At 41.3% G+C, this 26640-nt stretch overlaps 1 protein-coding gene across 1 annotated transcript; it reads left to right on the forward strand.

Moving 5' to 3' along the window:
* Positions 1-972: 972 nt before the first annotated feature.
* On the forward strand, positions 973-11552 carry LOC145408754 (G-protein coupled receptor moody-like). Its single transcript, XM_080279409.1, has 4 exons — positions 973-1095; positions 7839-8077; positions 10121-11156; positions 11199-11552. The coding sequence occupies exons 1-4, from the start codon at positions 973-975 to the stop codon at positions 11550-11552; spliced, it is 1752 nt and encodes a 583-aa protein (XP_080135535.1).
* The last annotated feature ends 15088 nt before the right edge of the window (positions 11553-26640 follow it).

Genomic DNA, 26640 nt, shown 5'->3' on the forward strand with positions numbered 1-26640 from the left:
AACTGTCAGAGATCTCCATTATGGACTGTACCTTAGGGAGACTAGAGATCAAAATAGGTGGAATTACAACACTGACCAACTTGTCACTGACCCTATGACAACCTTGCTTGCTAGCTGGAGCAGAGCAAATTGTATTTTTTGTGGGTCAGTCATAAACAGCCATATCAGGATCAAAGGAAAGCTGAATACCATGTGGGAACAGGCTAACAAGGTGTCTACAGGCAAAGCTAAACCAGAAGAGAAAGACAGGTTTAGGAGAAGCTTAAAAGACTGATGGACATACTTACCTCCAAATGTGATATCAAGGCTTGTTTGGGTGCTGGTTGCAACTGTACGAGTGGAGTACGTATAGACTGTCAATGAAGTAACGAGAATAAGATTCCAGTGACAGATATGGATCTCTGAACATATTCTCAAAAAATAAATAAATAAATAAATAAATAAAACGAAGAATTTGAAGAATTTGACAATGACTGTCGAGTTTTGTGTTGTGGTGTATATGGTAAACTGATTCAAAATAAAGATAACAGCAAATGGAAACAAGGACCAAGCATCTCCTATTTTAGCCAGAACTCTTAAGCAGCCAGGGTGAAGAAGTGAGAAGGCTGGACATGTCAACAGTAAAGAAATCGGCATGGTATAGTCACAGTGAGTCTATACTGCAAGCTATGTTGTGTAGTGAAGATGACCTGAAAAATAATGATGCAGTAGAGAAGATACTGAAGATTAGAGGTGAAGGAGATGAGATAACCCAATTAGGAGATAACAAGGTAAGACCCGGGAGAACACCATCAATCAATACTAAGGCATCTTCGTTTTCGGACCTTATTGACCGGACTTTAAAAGTCCTAGAAGTCCTCTCCCCCACTTACCTGCTATTTGACAATATTACAGGTCAAGGAATTTGTGGAGAAACCCATGGTTGTTCCTGACTGGCCTTCACCCACCCAGTCGGTGGAGAGGTGATTGAAGATGACAACTGAAGCTGCTGCTCATGTTTACAGTCGGGACAGAAGAGATTGCTATATCAGTGGTCAGGTGGTCAGCCGAGAACTCATGGGCAAAAACCAAAGGAAGAAAGGCATGATGTCCTTGGTTAATTTTATAAAACTGAGTTGAATATATACAGACAGGTAATTTCTGATGATTAAAAAAAAAAAAAAAAAGGTTCAGTGTTATAGTGTTATTGTTTATATCGCCAATTGTAATACTAACTCATTGCAACACAAAATTGAAGTAGGTAAGGGTTGCTTAATCCAGAGACCCTATAGAGAAACTGGACAGCTGCCATTGTGTCAACGTGTATACAGTACGTTTGGGTCGCTCTCTCGCTTTCATATAGAGACCAGTGACACTTTGCTAGATACCACCAGTCAGTTAACTATTGCTCACGTATTATTGACGGTTTTTGAATATTTTGAATTCTATGTTTGCACTAGGTGTTGTCTTTTAAATATATAAAGATGCAGCAATATGATGTATTCCTCTATACAGTATGTAGGATAATATCCAAGCACATAAAGATGAGTGAGTGAGTTTGCAGACGACGTTAGATACATGAATACTGAGTGTTTACTTTGCCCAGCTAACAGCTTAACACTAATAGTGCTCCAGTGCCTGGCCCTGAAACGATAGCAGGAAATCCCATAGGCATAGTAGATAATCACTCTATATAGGTTACTGTTTGTTGAAAATCCTTAACTTAGACTTCTAACTGGAATATGAGGCCATCAATCTTAGTGTCTTACCTCACGGCAAAACACGAGGTCCCGCTTCTCATCTAATGTACTTTATATTCACTTTATGAAAATATCCAGTTTCTTTAACACTTCTTCAGTGTATATTATAGTATGGCAAATCTTTTTATTAATGGGGAAACTACATGTAAACTGAATATACCTTACCTGGCAAAGTCTATGATTGTCGCTGGCAGACCAGTTCGCTCTTCCGACCTTATTTTCCCATATTTTCTTCTTCCCGGATCCCTAGGGAACCGGAAAAGATACATACGAGGTCAGTTCCGTTTTTACATCCATACGCAGCACAACCAACCATATTTACAGGCAAAAAAGTACCAGCAACACAGCACATCGTGTCTTATTTAGCACCAACCAAAAGTCTGATTTGTCAACATTACCATTCGGCACTTATGACGGTTTTTACGGAAGCAATCAAATACAATAGATGTGTAGAGATTTATATTTAATGTAAATCTTCATTTGTTCAAATAAGGACTATACCTTATAATTAAAACGACATCTTGTTAGGCAATTAGTCACATTCCTCGGTAGGAGGCGAGATATACTCTATGACAAATTTGCAGACAGGCTTCTTGACGTTGGACAAATCATGACGCCCACGAAATCCAACCAATCAGCGAGCAGCAGAAAATATTGGCTGTCCAGTCTCTCTTTCTATAGGGCCTCTAGCTTAATCTACATCTTGTTGGCTGATTTGAATTCCCAATACAAAAATGCAGGGAGGTTTTGAAAGTGAGTTGGATAAAAGAAAGAAAATGATAGAGTATCAGGAGAAATTGAAAGATGAGTGGAATGCAGTGAAAGATCAGGAAAATGTCAGTGTGGAGGAGGAATGGCAGTTGTTTAAGAGTGCTGTGGTGGGGCATGCAGAAGAGGTGTGTGGTGTGAAACGTGTGGGCGGTGGTGTAAGAAAAGGAAGTGAATGGTGGTGCGAGGAAGTAAGTATGGCTGTGGCTGAGAAGAGACGTGCGTATGAAGTGTGGCTGCAGAGGATGGATGAGGTGTCATACGAGAGGTATAAGGAAAAGAGGAATAGGGTGAGAAGGGCTGTGCGTGATGCTAAAGTGGCAGCAGATGAGAGGTGGGGTAGGCAGCTGACTGAAAATTTTCAACAGAATAAGAAGATGTTCTGGAAGGAGGTGAAAAGGGTGCGCAAGGGAGAGTCTGGGAAGGAAGAGCGAGTAAAAGCAGAGGATGGAAGGATGTTAATTGAGATGGATGCAGTAAGGAAGAGATGGGCAGAGTATTTTGAAAGATTGTTAAATGTAGAGAAAGAAAGGGTGGCTGATATTGTGGAGGATGGAAGGGTGCAAGGAATAAATGTGTTGGGAGAGTTGAATGATTCTTTGATCACGAAGGAGGAAGTGGAGAGGGCAGTAAAGGAGATGAAAACAGGGAAAGCTGCAGGTATGGATGGGTGTGCTGTGGAATGCTTGAAGGGTGGTAGAGTGACTATTGTTGACTGGTTAGTAAGATTGTTGAAAGTGTGCTTTGTGAAAGGTATGGTGCCAATTGACTGGGCAAGTGCTTGTGTGGTCCCATTGTATAAAGGCAAGGGTAACACGTATGAATGTACTAGCTTCAGGGGTATAAGTCTCTTGAGTGTTGTAGGTAAGGTGTATGGTAGAGTGTTAATTATGAGAGTTAGAGACGGTACTGAGGGAGTGATTGGTGATGAGCAGTGTGGCTTTAGGAGAGGGAGAGGATGCATGGATCATGTGTTTGCTGTGAGACAAGTGTGTGAAAAGTATTTAGCGAAAGGCAAGGATGTTTTTGTGGGCATTCATGGATTTAGAGAAAGCGTATGATAGAATTGATAGGGAGGCTTTGTGGACTGTTTTAAGATTGTATGGACTTGATGGTAGGTTACTAAAGGGGGTGAAGAGTTTTTATGTAAATAGTAGAGCGTGTGTAAGAGTGGGAAATAGTGTGAGTGATTGGTTTCCTGTGAGAGTGGGGGTGTGACAGGGATGTGTGATGTCGCCTTGGTTGTATAATATTTATATGGATGGTGTTGTAAGGGAGGTGAATGCAAGAGTTTTAGGTGGAGGTCTGAGTCTGATGAATGTTGATGGTGGAGAGTGGAATCTGAAGCAGCTGCTGTTTGCAGATGATACTGCACTGGTGGCTGATTCAGAGGAAGAGATTGAGACAGTTGGTAGAGGAGTTTGGAAGGGTGTGTGAAAGGAGGAAATTGAAAGTAAATGAGAATATGAGTAAAGTGATGAAGTGTGCGAGGTTGGTAGATGGTAGGGGGATAAATATAGTTTTGAATGGCGAGTTGCTTGTGGAGGTAGAGTGTTTTAAATATCTAGGGTCACATGTTGCTGTGGATGGAAAAATAGATGCAGAAGTAAAGTTTAGAATGAATGAAGTAGGAAAGGTGCTGGGAGGAATGAAAAAGGTGTTTAGATGTTGTTCGCTTAGAATGGATGTAAAGAGAAGGCTGTATGAGGGTGTTGTGGTACCGACTGCGTTATCTGGGGCTGAAACATGGAATATGGGTGTAGCAGAGAGGAAAAGTTTGGATGTAATGGAGATGAGGTGTCTGAGGAGTATGTGTGGAGTGACGCGTATGGATCGAGTGCGAAATGATAAAGTGCGAAGGAGAACTGGAGTTGTTTGGGAGATGGCTGATAGAGTTGAGCAGAGGGTGTTGCAATGGTTTGGGCATATGGAGAGAATGGATAATGAGCGATTGGTGAAAAAGATAACTAGATCTGATGTGAGAGGTGTAAGGCTGAGAGGGAGACCACGAATAGGATGGATGGACAGTGTGAAGAGAGCACTGGTTGTGAGAGGGATGTCTGTTGAGCAAGGAAGAGTGGCTGTGCATGACAGAAATAAATGGAGAGAAACTGTGAATGAATAAATGATGACGCAGCCCTGAGGGGATATTCTCCCACATTTGGTCTGATCACCTAGTCAGGTCAGGTGCGGGTAAGGGGATTGGTCTATTATGATGTGGCAGGGGTAAACCAGCTCTGCTGTCGGGCCCTGATGCGGATGTCAGTGATTGTACTGGGCAGTTGACCCTTGTGCGGTGTGGTGCAGTGAGGATCTGTCCCTTCTGCCCTTTGGGGCTAAGACGTGAATGAATGTGTCTGAATGGATGTGTAAATGGGGTGTGTCGTCCTGTCTCGGCTACCTCCCTTTCCTTGGGGGAAGCAGCCTAGGTATATAGATAGATAGATAGATAGTTCTGGGAAATTGAAATTATACAAATTTTAATGTTACCCCTCACGACAGATCCACTGTTGATATACTTAATCTCTTGATTCATATAATCCATCAGTCAACTGACCAACATGGAGAAACCCATGCAGTAGCCCTTGATATTTCTTATGCTTTTGACAGAGTGTGGCACCGTTCCTTGATATCCCTTGCTATGGCATATCATCTTTTGTTCCTGTGATACCCTCATATTTCAGTGACAGAAAGATAAGAACAAAAGTAGATTAAATATAATATAATTCCCTCTTGATTAATGCCTGCGTGCCACAAGGATCAGTCCTGGCTCCAACTCTATTCCTGATTCATATTAATGATGGCTTATCTGTCACCCATAATCCCATTCATTCATATGCAGATGACTCAACACTTCACAGTTCATTTACATTTAAACACCCATTCACAAAGTTTAATATCTCAAAACTCAAAACTCAGTACAGCAGTCTCCATGAATCAAGACTTATCTAAGATCACTGAATGGGGACAAAACAACACTCTCATTTAACGTTAGGAAAACCAAATATATACAATTTACTAACACAGATATTGCCTGATTCCTATAGGCTTTTACCTTCAATGCTTCTGATATTCCTATCGCTAAAAGTATTGAAATTATTGGTGTTTCACTCAGCATTACCCTCAGCTGGACCTCTCATGTTAGATCACTTGCTAAAACCGCTACAGAGAAACTGGATTATTGTACAGAGTCCGTAACTTCTTCACTGACGAGCAGTTGGCTATAGTTTATAAGAGTCATGTGCACTCTCTGCTGGAATATTGCTCACCCTTGTGGAGTGGATGTGGAGAGGTTACCCTAAAACAACTGGACAAAATTCAGAACAAGGCTATTAGAATTATTAATAACCCTACCATTACAAATGAATTACCTCCCCTACAAGTAAGAAGGGATGGTGCTTCCCTTGCATTATATTACGGATAAAATGTTCAGACGAAGTTGCATCCATTGCACCACCTCTCCACGCCTTCCTCCATGCAACACAGGCATCTGGTAGTGCTCGTGAATGGACTATCATACTGCCATATTCCAGAACTACTATCTATCAAATTTCTTTCATTCTCCGAACTGCATCTCTTTGGAACTCACTTCCCCAAAGTGGCTTCCCCCCAGACTTCAACCTGCGGCTGTTCAATTTCAATTGTTAAAGATTTATTATGAATGGAGGACACCTGTAATCAGGTGTATGGATTTTTTTTTCCCTTCCTCTATTTCGCCATTGTAAAAAAAAAAAAAAAATACACATCATACTATAAAAAAAAAAAAAATCGCTAAGGAAAAGTTGTTAGGGACCTTTTTTAACCGCTAAGAATACGAATCTTCGTCTTAATCAGCCCCTTCACAACCACACACCCCTTCTAAAGCTTACTAATAGCCAGTGAAGGTAGCGAAGATCAAAACAGCAAGTATTTAACAAGCCAGTACTTGATGGGAGTGTATTGGGTTGACGCATCACTAACATGCAAGAGGATATTTGGTGTAGTGTACAGAATAAATCGCTAAGGAAGTGGTGTTACGTGTCTCCAAGTCAGTCAAATTATGACCTTCGTTTTCATTACTTTATATATCATGCTATTTTTGTTTGATGCCACGGTTTACAGTCTGAGTGCTGAAGAGAAGAAGAAGAAAAAGAAGGAGAAGGAGGAGGAGGAAGTGGAGGAGGGGGAAAAGGAAGAGGAGGAGAAGAAGGAAGAGGAGGAGGAAAAGGAAGAGGAGCAGAAGCAGAAGAAGGAGAAGAGCAAGAACAGGAAGTAGAAGAAGAAGTAACCTCTTGAAAACATTGTTTGTTGCCTTACGCCCACGTTCCTGCCTGCCAGTGTTAAAGTCTGGACTGGCATTTAGGTTATTATGGCTTTGTGTCAGAGGGGAAGGGTGAGGGTGAGTGGAGATTACCGAGGAAGGGGGAGAGTGAGGCAGATTTAGGAAGGGAGTGCGAGTGAGGGAGAGTGCAAATAGTTCCTTCACCTGGACGTGTTCCAGATTTACGTCCTCTTGCAGCCTAATGCACGTAGCTCAGTGACAAACAGACAGTACTATGGATCTACATCTTTTCCCTATTCGTGACTAGCATCATACTCCAGTGTTCATGTTTTGTTACAAGTCAGCATTGAGGGTGGAAAGATGGCAGTTTTAGTCCAAGATGGAATAAATGGAGATCAGTCACTCGTCCTTCTATTAAACACTCCTACTACACTATATGGCTCTAATGCTGTCTGTCTGTTCAGGCCCACAACGCAACCACTGTCTTCATTAACGACTTGACCCTATTTGACCTAGTGTTTGACTCATATTTTCTTCTCTCTCTCTCTCTCTCTCTCTCTCTCTCTCTCTCTCTCTTCCTTCAGAACATTAAACGCCACGGAAATGTCCTGCCTCATTTACCGTGTATTATAAGATATGGACGTGTGTTACTGAACAACATTTTTTGGTAACCGGAGGCCGATGCACCCGGTTTTTTAAAATCATTTTCTAAATTTACGCATTTTAGGCACATTGATTGACAGTGCATTACAGCGCATTGTTGCGCTGTAATGCACTGTTTCGGCTAATTTGAGTTCACAAACAAACAATGGGAATTTTAATATATATATATATATATATATATATATATATATAGATATATATATATATATATATATATATATATATATATATATATATATATATATATGGCGCGACAGTACCATGGTCGTGTTGTGTTCATCATCTTGAGCCTGTCTGGCCTAATGATTGACTTATATTTTTCTCTCACATTTTCTCTTACTCATACAGACTCTAACTCTCTATCTCTTTTTTCAGCTCTAACTCTTTCTCTCTTTCTGTGTTTACAGGTGCACAACGCCACTGCTGTGTTCATCGTCAACTTAACCCTGTCAGACCTGATGCTGGGAGTGTTCAACCTGCCCCTGGCCGCCTCGCTGTTCGTGCACCGCGCCTGGGTACACACGGGCTTCCTGTGCATGCTGTTCCCCTTCCTTCGCTACGGACTGGTGGCCGTGTCCGTCTTTACCGTCCTGGCCATCACCATCAACAGATACGTCATGATCGCACACCCCAAACTCTATCACAGGTGGGCAAAGGCAGTGGCTGGCACAGCACGCCTCCTAACACCTCCTTCTTAGCGATTTATTATGTATAGTACTCCTTAGCATTCTTTTGCATATGAATATATGGCACAGGACACCCCATAGCACAGCTTCCTCACCAATTTATGTCTTATATTACAGTTGAACATTCTCTTGCATGTACGTCATTTTAGAATCTTACATAGTTTGCATCAATAACACACATAAATTGAACTGAGATGTGATACACTGAATAAATCGCAGAGGAACAGGCGTGCCGATGTCCCAAAAGCCACTGAGAATGCATACCTTCAGGTTATATTCTATATTGCGTTAGTGTGGGGAAGCATATAATTCTGGGTCACAGTTCGACTCCTTTGGGATATTTCGTAATGCCTCTTCCTCGGCGATTTATTTTTATCTTTATAACTTTTTATATCTCCCTAGATGTTACTGATACATGCCGCAGAAAAGTAAAGTGTAGTACGCATAAGTCACTAAGAAGCAGGTTTTATGAGATCTTGAATGCTACTTAGAATATAGCTATCAAAGTTGTGTTCTGTGACACGTTAGTAAGGGTAATCCTGGCTTTCCCTCACAGGCAGGATGGCTGAGGGGTGAATGAATGGCAGGAAATAATTAAAAAGAGTTTATGTCAGCGTAACAGCATAGATTATTGCTGCCAGATACGAAGGGAAAAGGTAGAATTAATACACCAATACACAAACTCCTGGAACACTGAGATAGACAGATGGATAGATAGATAGATAGAATGATCAATAGATAAATAGTTTATAATCACTAGCCTCACAGCATGAAGCAATTAATAATGACCCATCCCATGAAGAAGTTGATCTCTCTCTCTCTCTCTCTCTCTCTCTCTCTCTCTCTCTCTCTCTCTCTCTCTCTCTCTCTCTCTCTCAATGGGCACAGAGGCGGCGTCAGGTCAATATTTTCCACAAACTGTGTCGCAACTCAGGCTTAAATGTGATATCAGGAGTCGGTTGAGAGAGAGAGAGAGAGAGAGAGAGAGAGAGAGAGAGAGAGAGGCGTGTTATATGGTAATTCACACCACCACCATGCACTTGCCGCTGATACTGCTGCAAACCCGTGCTGTATTCTCACAAAAACGGGGCCATTCTCAGAACCTGAATACTGAGTCGTGGTTGCATGTATTTCGATGAGACTCAGTTATGAGATAGGAATATATCTTCTTAGTTACTAGTCAGATCACCTCTAAGCCTGTTTAAGTTTGATTTTTAGCTTAGGTTTCCCCGTCAGATTAGAACAAACGTCGGCTAATGAGTCACACTATCAAGAATAAGAAATGCTATACAAAAAATCCACAGTGGCAGAAGAAAGAGATGTATTTCCAAACGTGTCACACAATCATTACCAACACTACTGCCACTACTGACAACACCCTGATGGTTAGTGCTATGCCATTAATACCACCACTACTGACAACACCCTTACCGTTAGTGCTATGCCATTATTACCACCACTACTGACAACACCCTTACCGTTAGTGCTATGCCATTATTACCACCACTACTGACAACACCCTTACCGTTAGTGCTATGCCATTATTACCACCACTACTGACAACACCCTTACCGTTAGTGCTATGCCATTATTACCACCACTACTGACAACACCCTTACCGTTAGTGCTATGCCATTATTACCACCACTACTGACAACATCCTTACCGTTAGTGCTATGCCATTATTACCACCACTACTGACAACACCCTTACCGTTAGTGCTATGCCGTTATTACCACCACTGCTGACAACACCCTTACCGTTAGTGCTATGCCATTATTACCACCACTACTGACAACATCCTTACCGTTAGTGCTATGCCATTATTACCACCACTACTGACAACATCCTTACCGTTAGTGCTATGCCATTATTACCACCACTACTGACAACACCCTTACCGTTAGTGCTATGCCCATATTACCACCACTACTGACAACATCCTTACCGTTAGTGCTATGCCATTATTACCACCACTACTGACAACACCCTTACCGTTTCAGGTTGTACACGCGGACGTTATTGGCACTGATGGTGGTATCGACGTGGGTTGGAGCCTTTGGAGCGCTGATGCCCACCGTCTTGAAGATATGGGGGACTTTTGGCTTGGACCCCACCATTGGCTCGTGCACCATCCTGCCGGATACTGCTGGACGCTCACCGAAAGAATTCCTCTTTGTGTTTGCGTTCGTGCTTCCATGCGTGGCCATCTGTGTCTGCTACGCCAGGATTTTCTGCATCGTGCACTGTGCCGACAAACGAAGCCATTCCCATGGACTGAGCATCATCACTGCCAATAGCAAACCAACTGGCTGCAGAAAGCCGGAGGAAGGGGAAAAGCTGGGTATGGAAGATGAGAGGGATACGGACTTACAGGAGGAGGGTGAGGCAGGGGTGCACACACCAAGAGAGCCTCTGCAGGTAGAAACGCTGGTAAAGCTCTCCTGCAGCTCAAACTCCGTCAGGGTGGAGATCCTGGAAGTCGGTGCCACCCCCACCCACCCAGTCAACAGTTACGGGGATGGCAGAGGTCGGTCACCTTCCCCAGGGGTGAGCGCAACTCTGCTCAGGCCTGAGGTCAATGGCCTGTCTGGCCATGCTTTGGTAGAGAGAACGGTGGTGGCCTCCCCCATGAGAATATATCCACCAAGTGCACCAGACTCACCTGCCTCAGATGGGACTGATGGGGCGGGGCAGCGGCAGTCAAACAAATCAGCAGAGGGAGCATTTTCACAGTTGCGTGGGACATTTCGCAGGGCTCGGAAGGGATCACTGCTGACTCAGCAGACTGCATTAAGCCCGAAGGACCGACGATTGCTGAAGATGATTCTGGTGATCTTCCTGTCCTTTGTGGCGTGTTACCTGCCCATCACGCTGGTGAAGACGTTCAGCAAGGATGACGACCCTGTGTTGAACATCCTGGGGTTGCTATTAGTCTACCTTACTACCTGCATCAACCCCTTTATCTATGTGGTCATGTCCTCAGAGTACCGCCAGGCCTACCTTGGTCTCCTTGCCTGCTGCACTGGCCCTGATGCTGTCAATTGTTCCCTGACTAAGATTTCCTGAAGGCGTCCCTAGGCCACCCCCTGTGCCATCCCAGCCCTCAGCAGCCCCAACACCACACCTGCTAAAGCCCTGCATCCCATACCTGTACCAGCCTTGCATCTCGCACCTGCACCAGCCTCGCATCCCACACCTGCACTAGCCTTGCATCCCACACCTGCACCAGCCTTGCATTCCACACTTGACCAGCATTGCATCCCACACCTGCACCAGCCTTACATCCCACAACTGCACCAGCCTTGCATCCCACACCCGCACCAGGCCTGCATCCCACACCTGCCCTTAGAACTTTCCATCTACATCTTCCCAAGACTCACCAGCTTCCTTCGCCTGGCACCTTCAGCTCCTGCAGGTGTGGCCAGCAGATGAGGCAGGTGTGTATGCTGGCGGGTGGCACTGGGTCCAGATTCATAAACAAACTTACGATCCAACCCTGTAGCAACCTGGATTTGTCTGTGCACGAAGGACAAGGAGAGGCGGTCAGAATCACGCCTTCTCTATCCTTCTTCCTGCAAAAACAGCTCCCATTTACAACAGGGAATTAATCGTCAGTTTGTAAGTGAATCTGGCCCTGTTACTGCCAGGTCTCACTTGAGGCAATAGGGTGGTATTCCATAAGTGGCTTTGGAGATTAGTAATATCTCTTTCTTTGTGATTTATTTTGAACATTGCATCGCAGTATCCTCTTGTATGTCACTGATACAAATTATCTCGATATTAAAAGAAAGACATTGAATAGAATGTTAAGGTGTTCTTTACAAAATAAATCTCTGTGAAAGGGGTGCTACGTTGTCCACTGTGCCACTTAAAATACGGACCACATTTTCTTTTGACTTCCTAGCACCTCATCCCGTTTTTCTTTTTTTTTTTTTGGCATATGGTGTGTTTATATTCTCGTCTGTTATATGCAAACTGTATTGTTATTTAGATATTAAAAATAGTTCATTAGAGAATATAAGGATGAAATACTGTATGTTAAAGTAAATCTTTAAGAAGAGGTGCTAAAAAAGATCTTAATTATGTGGAAAAAACTATAGCCCCTGGACACGCCGTGCTTCCGTCACAACGAAGATAAAAGTGCTGATATTTTTGGAATTACTTTTGTGCCTCTGGGGATGGAATTGTGTACTGTTTATTACTCTCTCTCTCTCTCTCTCTCTCTCTCTCTCTCTCTCTCTCTCTCTCTCTATATATATATATATATATATATATATATATATATATCCTTTCTCTGGATTTTCATACCCGTATGTAACATTGAATGACTTTGACTCTTGATGTTTTTCTTTGGTAAGAACAGGTGAGTTTTACAAGGAAAACAAGTAATTTGGGACAGTTTACAGCAAACAGAAAGAAATTGTTATTTCACTAGATACAGTTGCGAAATTGAGTGAAACAACGATATACTACATACGGTAACAAAACAGAAACTTGTTAAAGTATATACAGAAAAATGGAAACGGTTATTTAACTATGTAGCTAAACTGCTGAGTAGGGTGATTCTACAGCATTATGAAAAAGAAATAGTTATATAACCGTAAGCGAAGAGGACAGAAACAGTGACTAAACAAAGAAAATATACTCTAACAGATGCACCCCATAACGGACCAGGAACTGACCCTAGACCTCTCTGTGGCACCACCAAAGAACTTTATACATAAGAAAACACAAGGATAACTATTTTTGTGACTTTCTTGGAGACGGTTTCCACAGAGTTACTGGGTGTTGCTGTAATGGCGTGTTTCCACACGTTTCAAACAATTTTTATCTTCCTGTGGGTCCTACAGACAATATGTAGAAACTGTAATTCACACACACACACACACACACACACACACACACACACACACACACACACACACACACACATAGGGTGTCTTAGGACTTGATGTACTAGCGATATGACACTACAATTCCTGGTGGACTTTTGGAAGAAGATGGTGTCCCTCATAATTCACCCATACTAATTGTAGCTCAGTAGCGATGGAGAGCTGGACCCATGTTGATATCCTCAAAATCAGCATAAGAATTACCTCTTGAAGTTAGTACATCGTATCATGGACACCTTACTTATACAGTACAGTATATACAGTTCCAGGTTATACAAGTAGTGTGTGACTTTCCACTGCATGTGAATTATATCACATATTGTATGGTATAAACACTACATTAACCAGCTCATCTGCCGTCGTGCACAGATTATGCGTACTTTCTCCTGTCTTTAAAATTCTGCCATTCATCGCAGAAAGAAAAACACTTATACTAGTCATACTGTAATCCCTTCAGTTCATTGACGTATTATCCAATCTTGTTGTTGCTACTGCCAGACGATTTTGTTCAATTTTGGATGACCCGTTAACTGTAAAGGAGTTGATGAAGGCTCTATCTAACCACTTCACTTCGAAAAGCCTCTCCTGAGGTGAATATAATCGTCTAGAAACTGTGAGAATAAAAAAATGATACGTCATCAGGCTGAAGGGATCAACAAATTTTTCTAGGATGTGATGATATTAAAAATTAAACTGTTATTTTCCTTCTTTCTAAGGGTGGGTGTGAAGTTTCAGGGAGTGAGATTTGGGAATAATGGAATAAAAATCCTGCTCACTTTCTCGTGAGTCGATTTTGAAGCCTAAGAATGTAGCTAAAAAGACATTTTATTTTGCCTATACATATATATTTATGTGTACAATATAAATCATAGTTGTTGCCTTTTGCATGAGGGGTCATTCAAGATTTACATTGCACTTATTCAATGACGTGTGGCTGTTACATTGCAAAGTTGCCACATTTTATGTCACACATCTGAAAAGTCTTGCAAGTAATCTACTGAAGAAGTTTTCGGGCATCCAGTTTCAATAGCGCAAGTATTATTCTAATCATGCAGTGGACATAATCACATGACTCATTTTTCAGCCGTGTGTGATAATATACCCTCTTCCGAAATATATCGTGCTAAGGAAATTAATATTAGTTTATATGCGAAAGATGGAATGAAATGAAAACAATTATTGGAGGATTTTAAAATGTTTTTTCATGGCTAGGGGACGGCACCATGCATTATATACTATATAGCGTGTTTCGTTTATTGAGCTCTCCCATCGTGTGTTGCAGGTACAGCTGAGTCTACTTTTGTGATGAGTGAAGACATTTTAAAAACGATTTTTTTTTTTATACGAGTATATGCATTTCAATCAGTGGACGGACAAAAGCCGTGAATATAATGCACAAAAATGACTTTGCGATGTAGAAAATAATGCAGGATACACACACACTGGGTAACGTTAGCTGATCCGTCCCCATAACACGTGAGAATTGGGTTGTGAACTACATGAAGCACCGTGTATGTAGTCAGATTCATAAGGCCCCATCTCAGGCAGCCATACAGCCTCTCGTTCACTTACAAGTTATAGGAGACTGGTTACAGATTAACAGAATATTTATATCCAAAGACAGAGCCCACTGTAAACGAGTCTCTTGTAGCCTGAAGTGGTTCTTTGGCTAGCTCAGATATAACATGATAGCTGTGGTAGGAGGGGGAAACCTGAAAATAGTGTGATAAACCAAATGAAATTTTGCGAATTAATTATTTAGAAGCAAGGAGGGTTAGTTAGGGGAAATTTTATTGTTAGTGTATTCAGTTGTTCAGGAGGGTTTGAAATTATTTAAAAAGTGTGCCATAACTCATCTGAACCAGCTGTTATGTATCCAATCAGAAGAATAATTCGACCACGACTCACACACTTCCATACCTGTCTATACTCTCTTACTCTGACTCCATCACCTGACACAGTAAGTCTAATTTGAAATGATATTAGCTAGAGTGATTACAGTTAGACTGGGGGAGAATAGGTAAGTGTGGAAGGGTGTGACTCATGGCCGAGTGCAATTCTAATTTGGGATGGAATATAATTAACTGCCTTAGCCTGAGAAAGAAGAATGTGTGGCATGTGTGAGGCTCTAGAGGTGGCTTACCTTAGACTAGGCTTCACCCCATAATCTCTGAATGGAAGCAAACAAAAAATATACGGTAAATGAAAGACAATACACAACTTGGCATGTTAATGTTTTTAGCAGAGACTGGAAAAAAAAAATATTCACACAAAGAAACTAATGAAAACCAGTAAAGTTCCAGTGCAGTAAACATTGCCAGCACAGCTTAAACAAGCCCAGGGATGCTAGAGGGGGACGCCTTTACGTGGGAACATCGAAATAATGATGTGACTGCCACTTGGTTACACAAACGGCCCACAACTCCCTCCCTGTTTTCCGAAAAGAGGATGGTAAACTAGGGAAGGGCAATTTCACCCTGCATTTCATTGAGTTCTCGTCCGTATGAGCCTGGGGCCACAACAGCAAAGTATAAAACCAATAAATAAATAACAATAAAATTAAGTTTTGAAGCAAAGCAGCCGCACTCTGCAGACAGCTTAGGTTGTGGACAAATCCGCCAAGGATAAAGATGGAAGTGTTTATAAATACTGAATGACCCCCAAAATAATATACAGTATATATATCAGTGTTCTTGTTCTTAATTGCTCGTCTCAGCTTTCCATACGTGTCCGTCTTATCTTTATGGCCGCCATAATATGTCCCGTTGTTCTGTTTGGGGCATACTTTTTTCCAGCATCATGTGAACATTTTACTAAACAGTGTTGACGGTTGAGCCATAACTTCTCCTACGGCTCTCAAGTGTACGGTACTTTATGGAAGTGTCGCTTCCTGGCAGTGTGTATGGGATGTGTAGTTAAGCGTGTGTCAGATTTCAGGAGGCGAGACCTGGCCAACTTAAGGTAATATAATTATGCAAAACCATTATGTATTCAAGTCAGTCATCCAGTTCAAGTACTGAAGACCTTATGGGGTAATTGTACGGAATACCATTTTTACCCTTCAGATTTTCAGTAATGCAGCTTCATAATGGTTGAAAATTTTACATATAGACATAATGGCATCCCTTACCCCAAATTAGTTCAAGAATAACCTACTGCAATCTGACACACGCTTCACAGCACACCCTGTGTTGTCTGAGGATTCAATGACAGGCTTTGTATCCGTGTCGTGTTGTAAGTGGCACTGGCGATTTCCTAACATCCATTCCTTAGCGATACATTCTGCACATTACACCTGAGTACCGCGTTGTGTGTTATGTAGGTAAATATGCTAACGTTAAAGGGAAATAAGTGCCATAAAAGAGAATGTTAAGCATAGTATGCAGCATAAATCGTTAAGGAAGAGGTGCTACAAAGCCTCCTATGTTACCTACAATACGGCTTAGAGGGACCGCGTATGGATAAGTTAGGATGGAGTTTTTAGGAAAGGTTTTGAGGGCAAGGTTTTTATTTCTAGCACACGTTAGATGAAGGAGGAAGATTAATACTGAAGAGGAGATTTTGAGAGAACAAGATTTGCATTTTTAGGAAACGTTAAATGAAGGAGGAAGATTTATGATGACGTAAACGCGAGAGCAAGATTGAATTTTACAGGAAACGTTCGGTGAAGGAGGAAGATTTCTATTGAAGGAAACGTGAGAGCAAGATTTGTATTGTAAGACAACGTTACATGAAGGACGAAGATCCCTAGTAAGAGGACATCGAGCATCGCATTTTCAGTGGCTTTAGAAATTTCGTGATGTCTCCTCCTAAGGTGTTTTTTCTGCATATTGGGCCTTATTATTATTATTATTATTATTATTATTATTATTATTATTATTATTATTATTATTATATTTGTGCAAACGAAGTACTATTGAAACATTATTTGACAGTTACAAGACAATATTAGGACTAATTTAGATATTTGTTATGGATATTACACACCAGTATTTTCTGTATATTATTATTTCAAACTAGTTCAGTGTTAAAACTATACTTAACATACAATACAGTATTAAAGACTATTCAGCATACTGAACGCCATCACCTTCTTGTATGTTAATAATGCAAACTATGTAGATGTTTAAGCGATAAAATACCTTAGAGGACAATTGTTATTGTGCCCTTAGCAAAATAACTAGCAAAAGAAAAGGAGTTACGAAACCTAATGGGCCTTGAAAAACTGAGGAAAATATTAAGACTCAAATTTGAAATATAGAAAGAATTTTTAGTCATATATTTAAGCGCCTGTCACTATGCTGAGTGCTGTGTTGCCTCTGCCTACTTATATTTTACTACTGCTGTTTGTAAGGCACACGTAAGGAGGTATATAAGTTTCGTAGTGGCTTTAAGTGGTGTATAATATAAGTAGCACAGGAGGCTTCGTTATACCTACTCCTTAGCGACTTATTCTGAACACTGTGGAAACTGTAGTGATATTAATGGTATAAATAATGTACAAGAAAATGTGAAGGCGTAATATGCAAAATAAATTGCTAAGGAAGAACTGTATGAAGATAGCACCTTCAATACAAAACGAATTGTGATCTCTCTCTCTCTCTCTCTCTCTCTCTCTATGACGGTGTAGCCTACTGCAGGGGTCGACAACCTTTGATGGACTGGGGCCCGGAACTGCTCTGACTCAGCTGGTGGGCCACATGTTTTGATTTTGTTAAAGACTACACCCTCCTCCTCCAATAATAATAATAATAATAATAATAATAATAATAATAATGATAATGATGATGGTGATAATGATTTTATAAGGCGGTGGCCGAGGAAGAATTTCTAGACGCAGGGATGACACACAGACTCCAGTAAGGGTGGAATAACTGGAAAAAGATGTTGGGAGTTCTGTATTATGGTAGAATCAGTGTAAAGGTCAAGGGAAGAGTATACAAGACGGCAGTGAGTCCAGCAATGGTGTATGGGGCTGAAACACGACCAGTGAAGAAAGCTCAGGATACGTTGGATGTTGCGGAGATGAAGATGCTTAGATGGATGTGTGGAGCAACAAAAATGGATAAGATCAGGAATGGAAGAATAGGAGGAACTACGAAGGTAGTGGAGATAGCTAGGAAAGAACATGGAAGACGACTGGAGTGGTACGTCCACGTGATGAGAAGCGACGAGACATAATTATGTATGTGGGGAGAAGAGTGATGGATGGAGGTGCAGGGTAGGAGAAGGAGAGGAAGATCGAATCGGAGGTGGATGGACAACGTAAGGGAGGATTTGAGAGAAAAAGAGCTGTCAGAGATAATGTGTATGACCGGACTAGGTGGAGGAAAGCAGTCAGACACATCGACCCCACATAAAAGTGAGAAAAGATGTATTGAGAAAGAAGAAGTATACACGTTAATAAGAACAACAATTATTCAAAGCATTTTTCCTAAAATTATTTTGCGTAAAATTTATATAAACTAAATGCATTAGAAAAGTATTGCAGAACTTCTGCCTATCAGAATTCTTTTATTCTCCGAACTGCATCTCTCTGGAACTCGCTTCCCCGGAGTTGTTTCCCCCCAAACTTCAACCTACAGCTATTCAAGTCCAACTGTTACAGGTATTTTATGAATGGAGGACGCCAGTATTCTGGTGTATGGATTTTGTTTTATTCATTTGTTTTTCCTTCCTCTGTTCAATTATTTTTAAAAATAAATAAATAAATAACTTTCACTGAAACATGGAGAAACTCATGCAATAGCCCTTGATATTTCTAAAGCTTTCTACAGAGTATGGCACCGTTCCCTGCTGTCCAAACTCCCTTGCCATGGACTAACGTCATTTGTTCCTTTGATTTCCTCGTAACTCAGTGACAGAAAATAAGAGTAAGGGTAGATGATGTATATTCCAATTTCCACTCAATTAACGCCAGCGTGCTGCAGGGATCAGTTCTGGCCCCAACCCTTATCCTGGTTCATATTAATGATCTCTTATCTGTTCCAAGCAACCCCATCCATTCATATGCAGATGACTCAACACTTCATAGTTCATTCACATTCAGACATCCATTTACAAAGTCTAATATCTCAACTCAGTACAGCCATCTCCATAAATGAAGACTTATCTATAATAAATGAATTAGGACAAAGCAACCTTGTCTCATATAATGTTAGTAATACAGTATATACAATTTACTGATAGACAGATATTGCCAGAATCATATATTACCTTCAATGCAGCTAATAATCCCATCTCCAAAAGTGCTGAAATTCTTGGCGTTTCACTTAACAGTGCCCTCAGCTGGACCTCTCATGTCAGATCACTTGCTAAAACCGCCTCAAAGAAACTTGGATTATTGTACAGAGTCCGTAACTTCTTCACTGACGAGCAGTTAGCTATTATTTATAACAGTCATGTGCACTCTCAGCTTGAATACTGATCACCCTTGTGCAATGGATGTGGAGATGTTGCATTAAAACAGCTAGACAAAATTCAGAACAAAGCTGTTGGAATTATTAACAACCCTGCTATTATAAATAAACTACCTCCCCTACAGGTAAGAAGGAATGTTGCCTTCTTTGCATTATTTTACAGGTATTTTCATGGTAAATGCTCAGACGAAGTTGCGACCATTGTGCCACCTCTCCTTGCCTTCCCACGTGCTACATGGGCATCTGGTAGCACTCATGACTGGAACGTCACTCAGCCATATTGCAGAACTTCTGCCTATCAGAATTCTTTCATTCCTCGAACTGCATCTCTCTGGAACTCGCTTCCCTAGAGTTGTTTCCCCCTCCAAACTTCAACCTACAGCTGTTCAAGTCAAACTGTTACAGATATTTTATGAACAGAGGACACCAGTAATCTGGTGTATGGATTATTTATTTTTTATTTCATTTGTTTTTCCTTGCTCTGTTCTGTTATTATATATATATATATATATATATATATATATATATATATATATATATATATATATATATATATATATATATATATATATATATATTTTGCCAGACGCCATAATCCCGTAAGGGATGGCCATTTGACTTTGAGTTATTTGTTTTACGGAGAGGGGCACTAACCCTCCACCAACCCACTTGTTGACACATAGGGAGCACGTCTGGTTTGGTTATATGGTTACCACCCAGCGTCGTAAATGGTTTCTTGGCTTACAGGAAACTATTTGGCTTGTCACTCAATGTAAAGCCACCTGTAAAGGAAAGAAAAGCAATAAGAAGTGACAGGAAAGGTGGGAGAAATAGGAAGAGAGGAGGGCAGGCACAGAAAAAGAATGATAAAGGCTAAGGAAGAAGAAGACAGCACTATATATTTATATTTATATATATATATATTTATAAATATATATATATATATATATATATATATATATATATATATATATATCGTTTCGTTTCGTTTTTAAAGGCTCCAACATGCTTGCATGTGTCGGCCTTGGTCACCTAATGGCGGCTCTCCACGCTGCACGATCCATTGCAGCCTCCCTGTTCAGTCCCTTAACCATAAGGTCACACTTAATGACCTCGTCCCATGTCTTTCTCGGTCTACCCCTCATAACCCCACCCCCAATATTAACACTTCTCACCATCCTCACCCAATTATCATCCCCCATCCTCTCCACATGTCCAAACCATCTCAATCTACCTCTCCTCATCACAACACCAATACACTCCAGTCCCACCCTACCTCTCAACTCTTCCATTGTAAACCCAGCCCCTCCAGGCCTTGGACGCAGGGGCGCACTGCACATCCACCTAATCATTGTCATTTCTGTACGTCTGAGCCGGCGAATGTCTTCCTCCTTCACTGCCCAAGTCTCACTGCCATACAGCATTACACTCCTAACACATGCTGCATACAAAGACCCCTTAGCACGTAGGGAGAGCCCTCTTAATGTCAGGAGAGGCAAGAGCTCCCTGAACTTCTTCCAACCACTTCTCACCCTAGCCACAGAGCTAGCTCCAGCCCCACCTCCAGCACACAACATGTCTCCCAAATAACAAAACTCTTCCACACACTCAAGAGATTCACCAGCAAGTTCAATCCTTTCACGTCTGACGATCTCCACCTGCTCACCCCGGCACGCCGTACACATAAAATCAGCATTATCTCGCAGTCTACCTCTGATACCACTACATCTCTTATGCACCCATTTATCACACACACCGCACAAGATGGGATTATTTCCCACGCCCTTGTGGCAAACTGCACATGGCCACTCTCCCTCGTCTTTGACAGTACCGCCACCAACCCTAGATATCATCACTTTTGTTTTATCTGCATTTACCCTTAAACCATTTTGCCCCATACCATCTCTCCACTTCCTAAACCTTTCCTCCGCCTCCCTTTCATTCTCTGCAATCAACACCAAATCATCAGCATACAACAACTCCCACGGGAGTCCGTTTCTAAAGTCACGTGAAAGGGCTTCAAGTACCATGATAAACAACATGGGACTCAAGACTGACCCCTGATGCACACCAACATTCACGGAAAACTCATCACTCAAATCTCCATTCACTCTCACCTGGGTGTGAGCACCCACATACATGGCCATAACCACCCTAACCAGCCACTCCTCCAAGCCAAGCTTTCTCATTGCCCACTTCACCACCTCTCTAGGGACTCTGTCAAAGGCCTTTTCCAAATCAACAAAAACAAAATAAAGATCCCTTCTCCTACCAATATATTTTTCCTGAAGCTGTCGAACAATGAATATGGCATCAGTGGTCCCCCTACCTGGCATAAACCCAAACTGCATCTCATCAATATTCACTCTTTCTCTAATCATACCTTCTAAAACTCTCTCCATTACCTTCATTATCTGATCTAAAAGCTTTATACCTCTATAATTTCCTCTTTCCAGGGCATCACCCTTCCCTTTATACACATTTACAATTACACTCTTCAGCCAATCATCTGGGACAACACACTCATAAATAATCCTATTTCTCAGGTCAGTGACTAAACTCACCCCTATATCGCCTGAGGCCTTCAACATTTCGGCAGTCAACCCAGACACACCTGCTGCCTTCCCCACCCTCATCCTGCCTATTGCCTCACTCACAGTAGCAGTATCAATCAAAGGCCAAGGGCCAGACACTGGATCTGCTGGCTCCAAACCTTCCCTGCCCCAGTCAAACTCCTCATTCAACAACCGGTTATAATGCTCTCTCCATGCATCTTTAATATCCTCACTGTTCACCATTACCTTTCCTTCATCATTCTTCACACACTGCTCACCTATGATATCCCGATTATATATATATATATATATATATATATATATATATATATATATATATATATATATATATATATATGTGTGTGTGTGTGTGTGTGTGTGTGTGTGTGTGTGTGTGTGTGTAGTTGAAATATTCAAAGTATTTCCTAAAAATTATACTTAATACTATTTTCATGATATTAATGCATTAGAAATAATAGAAATAACCTTAATTTAAAAAAAAAATCATCACCGAGCGCTGGATACAGAACGTCACAGCCTCCTACTCTGAGTTCAAGTGAGTTCGAATACACACATTTTCGAACAAACTAAACAGTGTTTGCCATATTGATTAACAGCCAGTAAAACTTACTGTTTCTACACTCCACCTGACAAAGTCAGAAGAGGGTGTTGTTATCACTGGGATCAATGGCAGAGTTGTCGTTTCGTTGAAATTGTCTACTAATGTGGAAAAACAAATGAATGACGGACCTAGATATGGGAGAGACGGAAGTCTTTCCACACCAGTGCCGAAAATTTCCACGCTACCCATCCATGCTGTTTTTGTGCTATAAATGAGATTCTGACATGGTTAAGGCACATTAACCTATATTGTTATTTATATCTATCAGTGTGAAGCGATTGAAAATGTATCGTTTGTGCATAATACTCATTTAAAACAAGGAAGAATGCATCGTGGACCATTGTCACTCTGCACTCGGTCAGCAGTATCGTTGCAAATATATTATTTAGTAAATTATTTACAAGGCAAATGCTAAACGCTTGCAGTCATAGTTAAAAGTGCTGAGGGACAGCAAAAGTATTTCTAAGTAAATCCTGTATAGTTGAACTGCAAACGAGTTTGGCATAGTATGATGGCCAGCAATGACTTCACGGATTAGGTTATATAATTATGATCTATAATAGGAACGCCAGAACAGCTATTTTGTTACTGACTGTGAATAACCCGATTCATGTATCGTGCAGGGATGGACTAATAAATGTAAAAGTCGTTAGTTTCTTTTTATTATCTTTTAGATGTGAATGTCTCTTGTTTCGTTACTTTTCAGCATGTAATAATGATTTATTTTGGTATATTAGCCATTTAACATCCGTGCACATCAATCAGGATATGTTGAAATTCATTATTCATAGCTACTCTTGCAATTATCGTGTGTAACATACATCATTTTAGTTGTACAAACATCAAATTTTCTATCATTTTGGCCACTAAACGAGAACGTGTGGAAAAATGACGTCAGAAAGAATGCAGATTTCCGGCAATGCTGATCAACAGGTGTCCATCCGTTGAGCTGGGAGGCAGGCCGGTTGGCCGGGCGCAGAGATTTCGTTTCCGGGCCAGAACTCAGAAAGTATTTACTATAGTCATGAAATTTCACATAGCTATGTGTCTTATAGTGAACTGGTGCGTTTTGATGGGTAGAATGCTGTCTTAAGTAGTTTTTTTTTTTTTTAATAATGATTAAGTAAAAAAAAAAAAATCCAGAGATTTCAAAGTGACCTGCGCAAGAAATGTGAAGGGTCCAGGTTATGTGTCCTCAAGGCGTTCTCCTTACGCCCACCTTTAAATGAACAGACTTAGAGAGGTCGGGGGGGGGGAGTGCTTGGTCAGATGGAGAGTTGCAACAGCGTAAAGTTGCATATGTTTTCACTTACTGAAAAATTGATAAAGGGGGATATTTTCATTAATATGTGGAGCATGCTGGCTGGCCGGTCAGATATGGTTTACAGACCGGGTCAGACCCACGGGCCCTAGGTTGCCGACCCCTTGTGTACTGTTTCATATTGTGAGAGTCTGCTAATGTGGTGTACTCTTTTCACTTTACCTGGACACATAAATCAGCAACTCTCCATATTAAATGCTGAATTGTAACAAAACAGTAACACTAGGATACGATGCTAGTCACAAAGAAACCCTGTGGGAGGGATGTAGAGCCGTAGCATCCTGTTTCTATCAATAAGCTTTGGAGAGAGAGAGAGAGAGAGAGAGAGAGAGAGAGAGAGAGAGAGAGAGAGAGAGAGAGAGAGAGAGAGAGAGAGGGGGGGGGGCTGCAAAAGGACGAAAATCTGTACCAAGTTAAGTTGAAAAGAGTATATTTGATAATGAAGGTGTTGGAATTAAGAATGTAACTGGTATATTTTGTCTTATGGCGCTCTATGTATGGCATGCTTTGACTAATGATGCGGGTTTATGCTCATACGTTTGTATGACTTGGGCCCAAATGCTAGAACGAGGCTTCAGTCGGACTTGGAACTTGGAAGTCTGGCTTGGGACAGTCTCAGACCCAGGCTAACGGCTTACTTAAGTCGGCCTCAACCTGTTTGAACCAGCCATATGTAGAATCGAGGCTCAAGTCTGATTTCACAAAGTCAGGATCAAGTCACGGACTTGGGGCAAACCTTGCTTTCAAGTTGGCCAATCATAGTGCCGACTTTTGAATGTTAAATGTAGCATATGAGGCACAATGAACCGAGGAAAGTTATATAAAAAAGAAAAAAAAAAAGATATCTGATATCTACAGTCCATTCCATTTGGAAATCGTTGGCCATGCCCTATCCCTCTATGTCACCTTTGCATTCTTGGCCTTTGTCGTACAGTTGGCAACGCCTATGCGACACTAACACCACTTTCAAACGGAGAGCTATGGTGATAACATCACCATAGCTTTTCGTCTGAATGGAAGACTACTGCCTCTACAGTATCCCTAATATTCTTTATTATTCTGTTTTTGCAGTAGTCATAATCTGTGATTCATTTTGTCACCAATAATGACAAGTCTAGGTGCACCTGCAGAACCACAGGGTCTGCTTGTGGATGCCATTCTTGCCCCCTTGTGGGAAAAAAATAATTGTGACATAGTTTGTGCTGTGATTCCATTTGTATTGTACAAATTCCAACAATCATGGGCGGCGTATACAAAAAGTGAACAACAAAGCCTATATTGTTACCGCAATACAAGCCACACTGCGTGAAATGAGAACAGCAAAGCAGGACCCACATTACGATGAGCTGAATAGCTATGAAAATTATTCATCAGTTTACTATACAAACATTCACAACCTACATAATGATTTAATAAGTTATGATGAAATACACAACTGTTAGCCGTATGGTACTTTATTGTCTTCACAATATTAACTGTACTAGACATTCAATCTGTAATATAACCTAAATATTAATTACAGTTGTATAGTAATGAGTACAATAAAATTTCATCATAACAATTTACATTACGCAGTTCTGTACTGTACATCGATAATGATGCCATTGTAATACAATCTATCTATCTATCTATCCACTGCAAGACGCCTTAATCCCGTAAGGGGTGGTCACAAACAAATAGCCGCCATGTCGCCCCGTCCCCCGTCATTTCATTGCTATGCTCCCAGCTCACACCCCCCTCTCTCATATAGTGTACCTCTCCACTCCATACCTCCATCTCATCCTTGGCCTCCCCCTCCCTCTCCCCCCCTCCATCTCACTCACACTCTCCTCGTCAGTCTCTCAAGCTCCGTCCTCTTCATGTGGCCAAACCACCTCAGTGTGCTTCTCCTAACACTTCCTATCACATCCACATCCACACCATAACGCTCCCTCACTGCCTCATTTGTCAGTCTCTCCATGTGATTCGACATGCTCCTCTTAAATGGCTCATTTCCACTGCTCTCACTCGTGACTTCTGTCCCTCCAGCAGGGTCCAAGCTTCACTTCCATACGTCAGAGTTGGTATCACAATACTGTCATGTAGTAGCGTTTTTTTTTTTACTTCCATGCTCACTTCCCCGTTTGTTATCACTGTTTTCACCCTTTCAAGTACTTCACCCTCAAAACTTCCATCCTTACTCATCACACTACCCAAGTACTTAAACGCACTCACATTTTCCATTTCCTTCTCATCCAACCTCACTCTACATTCACTGACTTCACTTCTCTCGAAAACCATAACTTTACTCTTCCCTACATTCACCTTTAGATTCCGTTTCTTACACACTCTCCCGAACTCATCCACCAAGCCTTGCAGCTCTCCTTCGTCTTCACTTAACAACACAGAATCATCTGCAAACAATAGTACAGGGAGTTGCCAAACACTGCCCTCTCTCACTAGGGCCGCTCCAACTTCAACTGCCTTACCTTGCATCTCTTTTATAACCCCATCCATATACAGACTGAACAACCGTGGAGACATGACACAGCCTTGTTTCAATCCATCCTTCAAATAGAAAAATTCACTCAGTTCACTATCCACATGCGCTGCAGCTAAGGCTGCAGTGCATGTGGATAGAGTTTGACTCATACAATGATAAGTCAATCAAAGATTCTGAAAGGAGAAGACGTCAGATCATTTCTCCCACTGAACTGAATAAGATCAAAGAA

This window comes from Coenobita brevimanus, chromosome 78, assembly GCF_032717465.1.
Source record: "Coenobita brevimanus isolate Jiangsu-jjx chromosome 78, ASM3271746v2, whole genome shotgun sequence".
In the NCBI taxonomy this organism is placed as follows: Eukaryota; Metazoa; Arthropoda; class Malacostraca; order Decapoda; family Coenobitidae; genus Coenobita; species Coenobita brevimanus.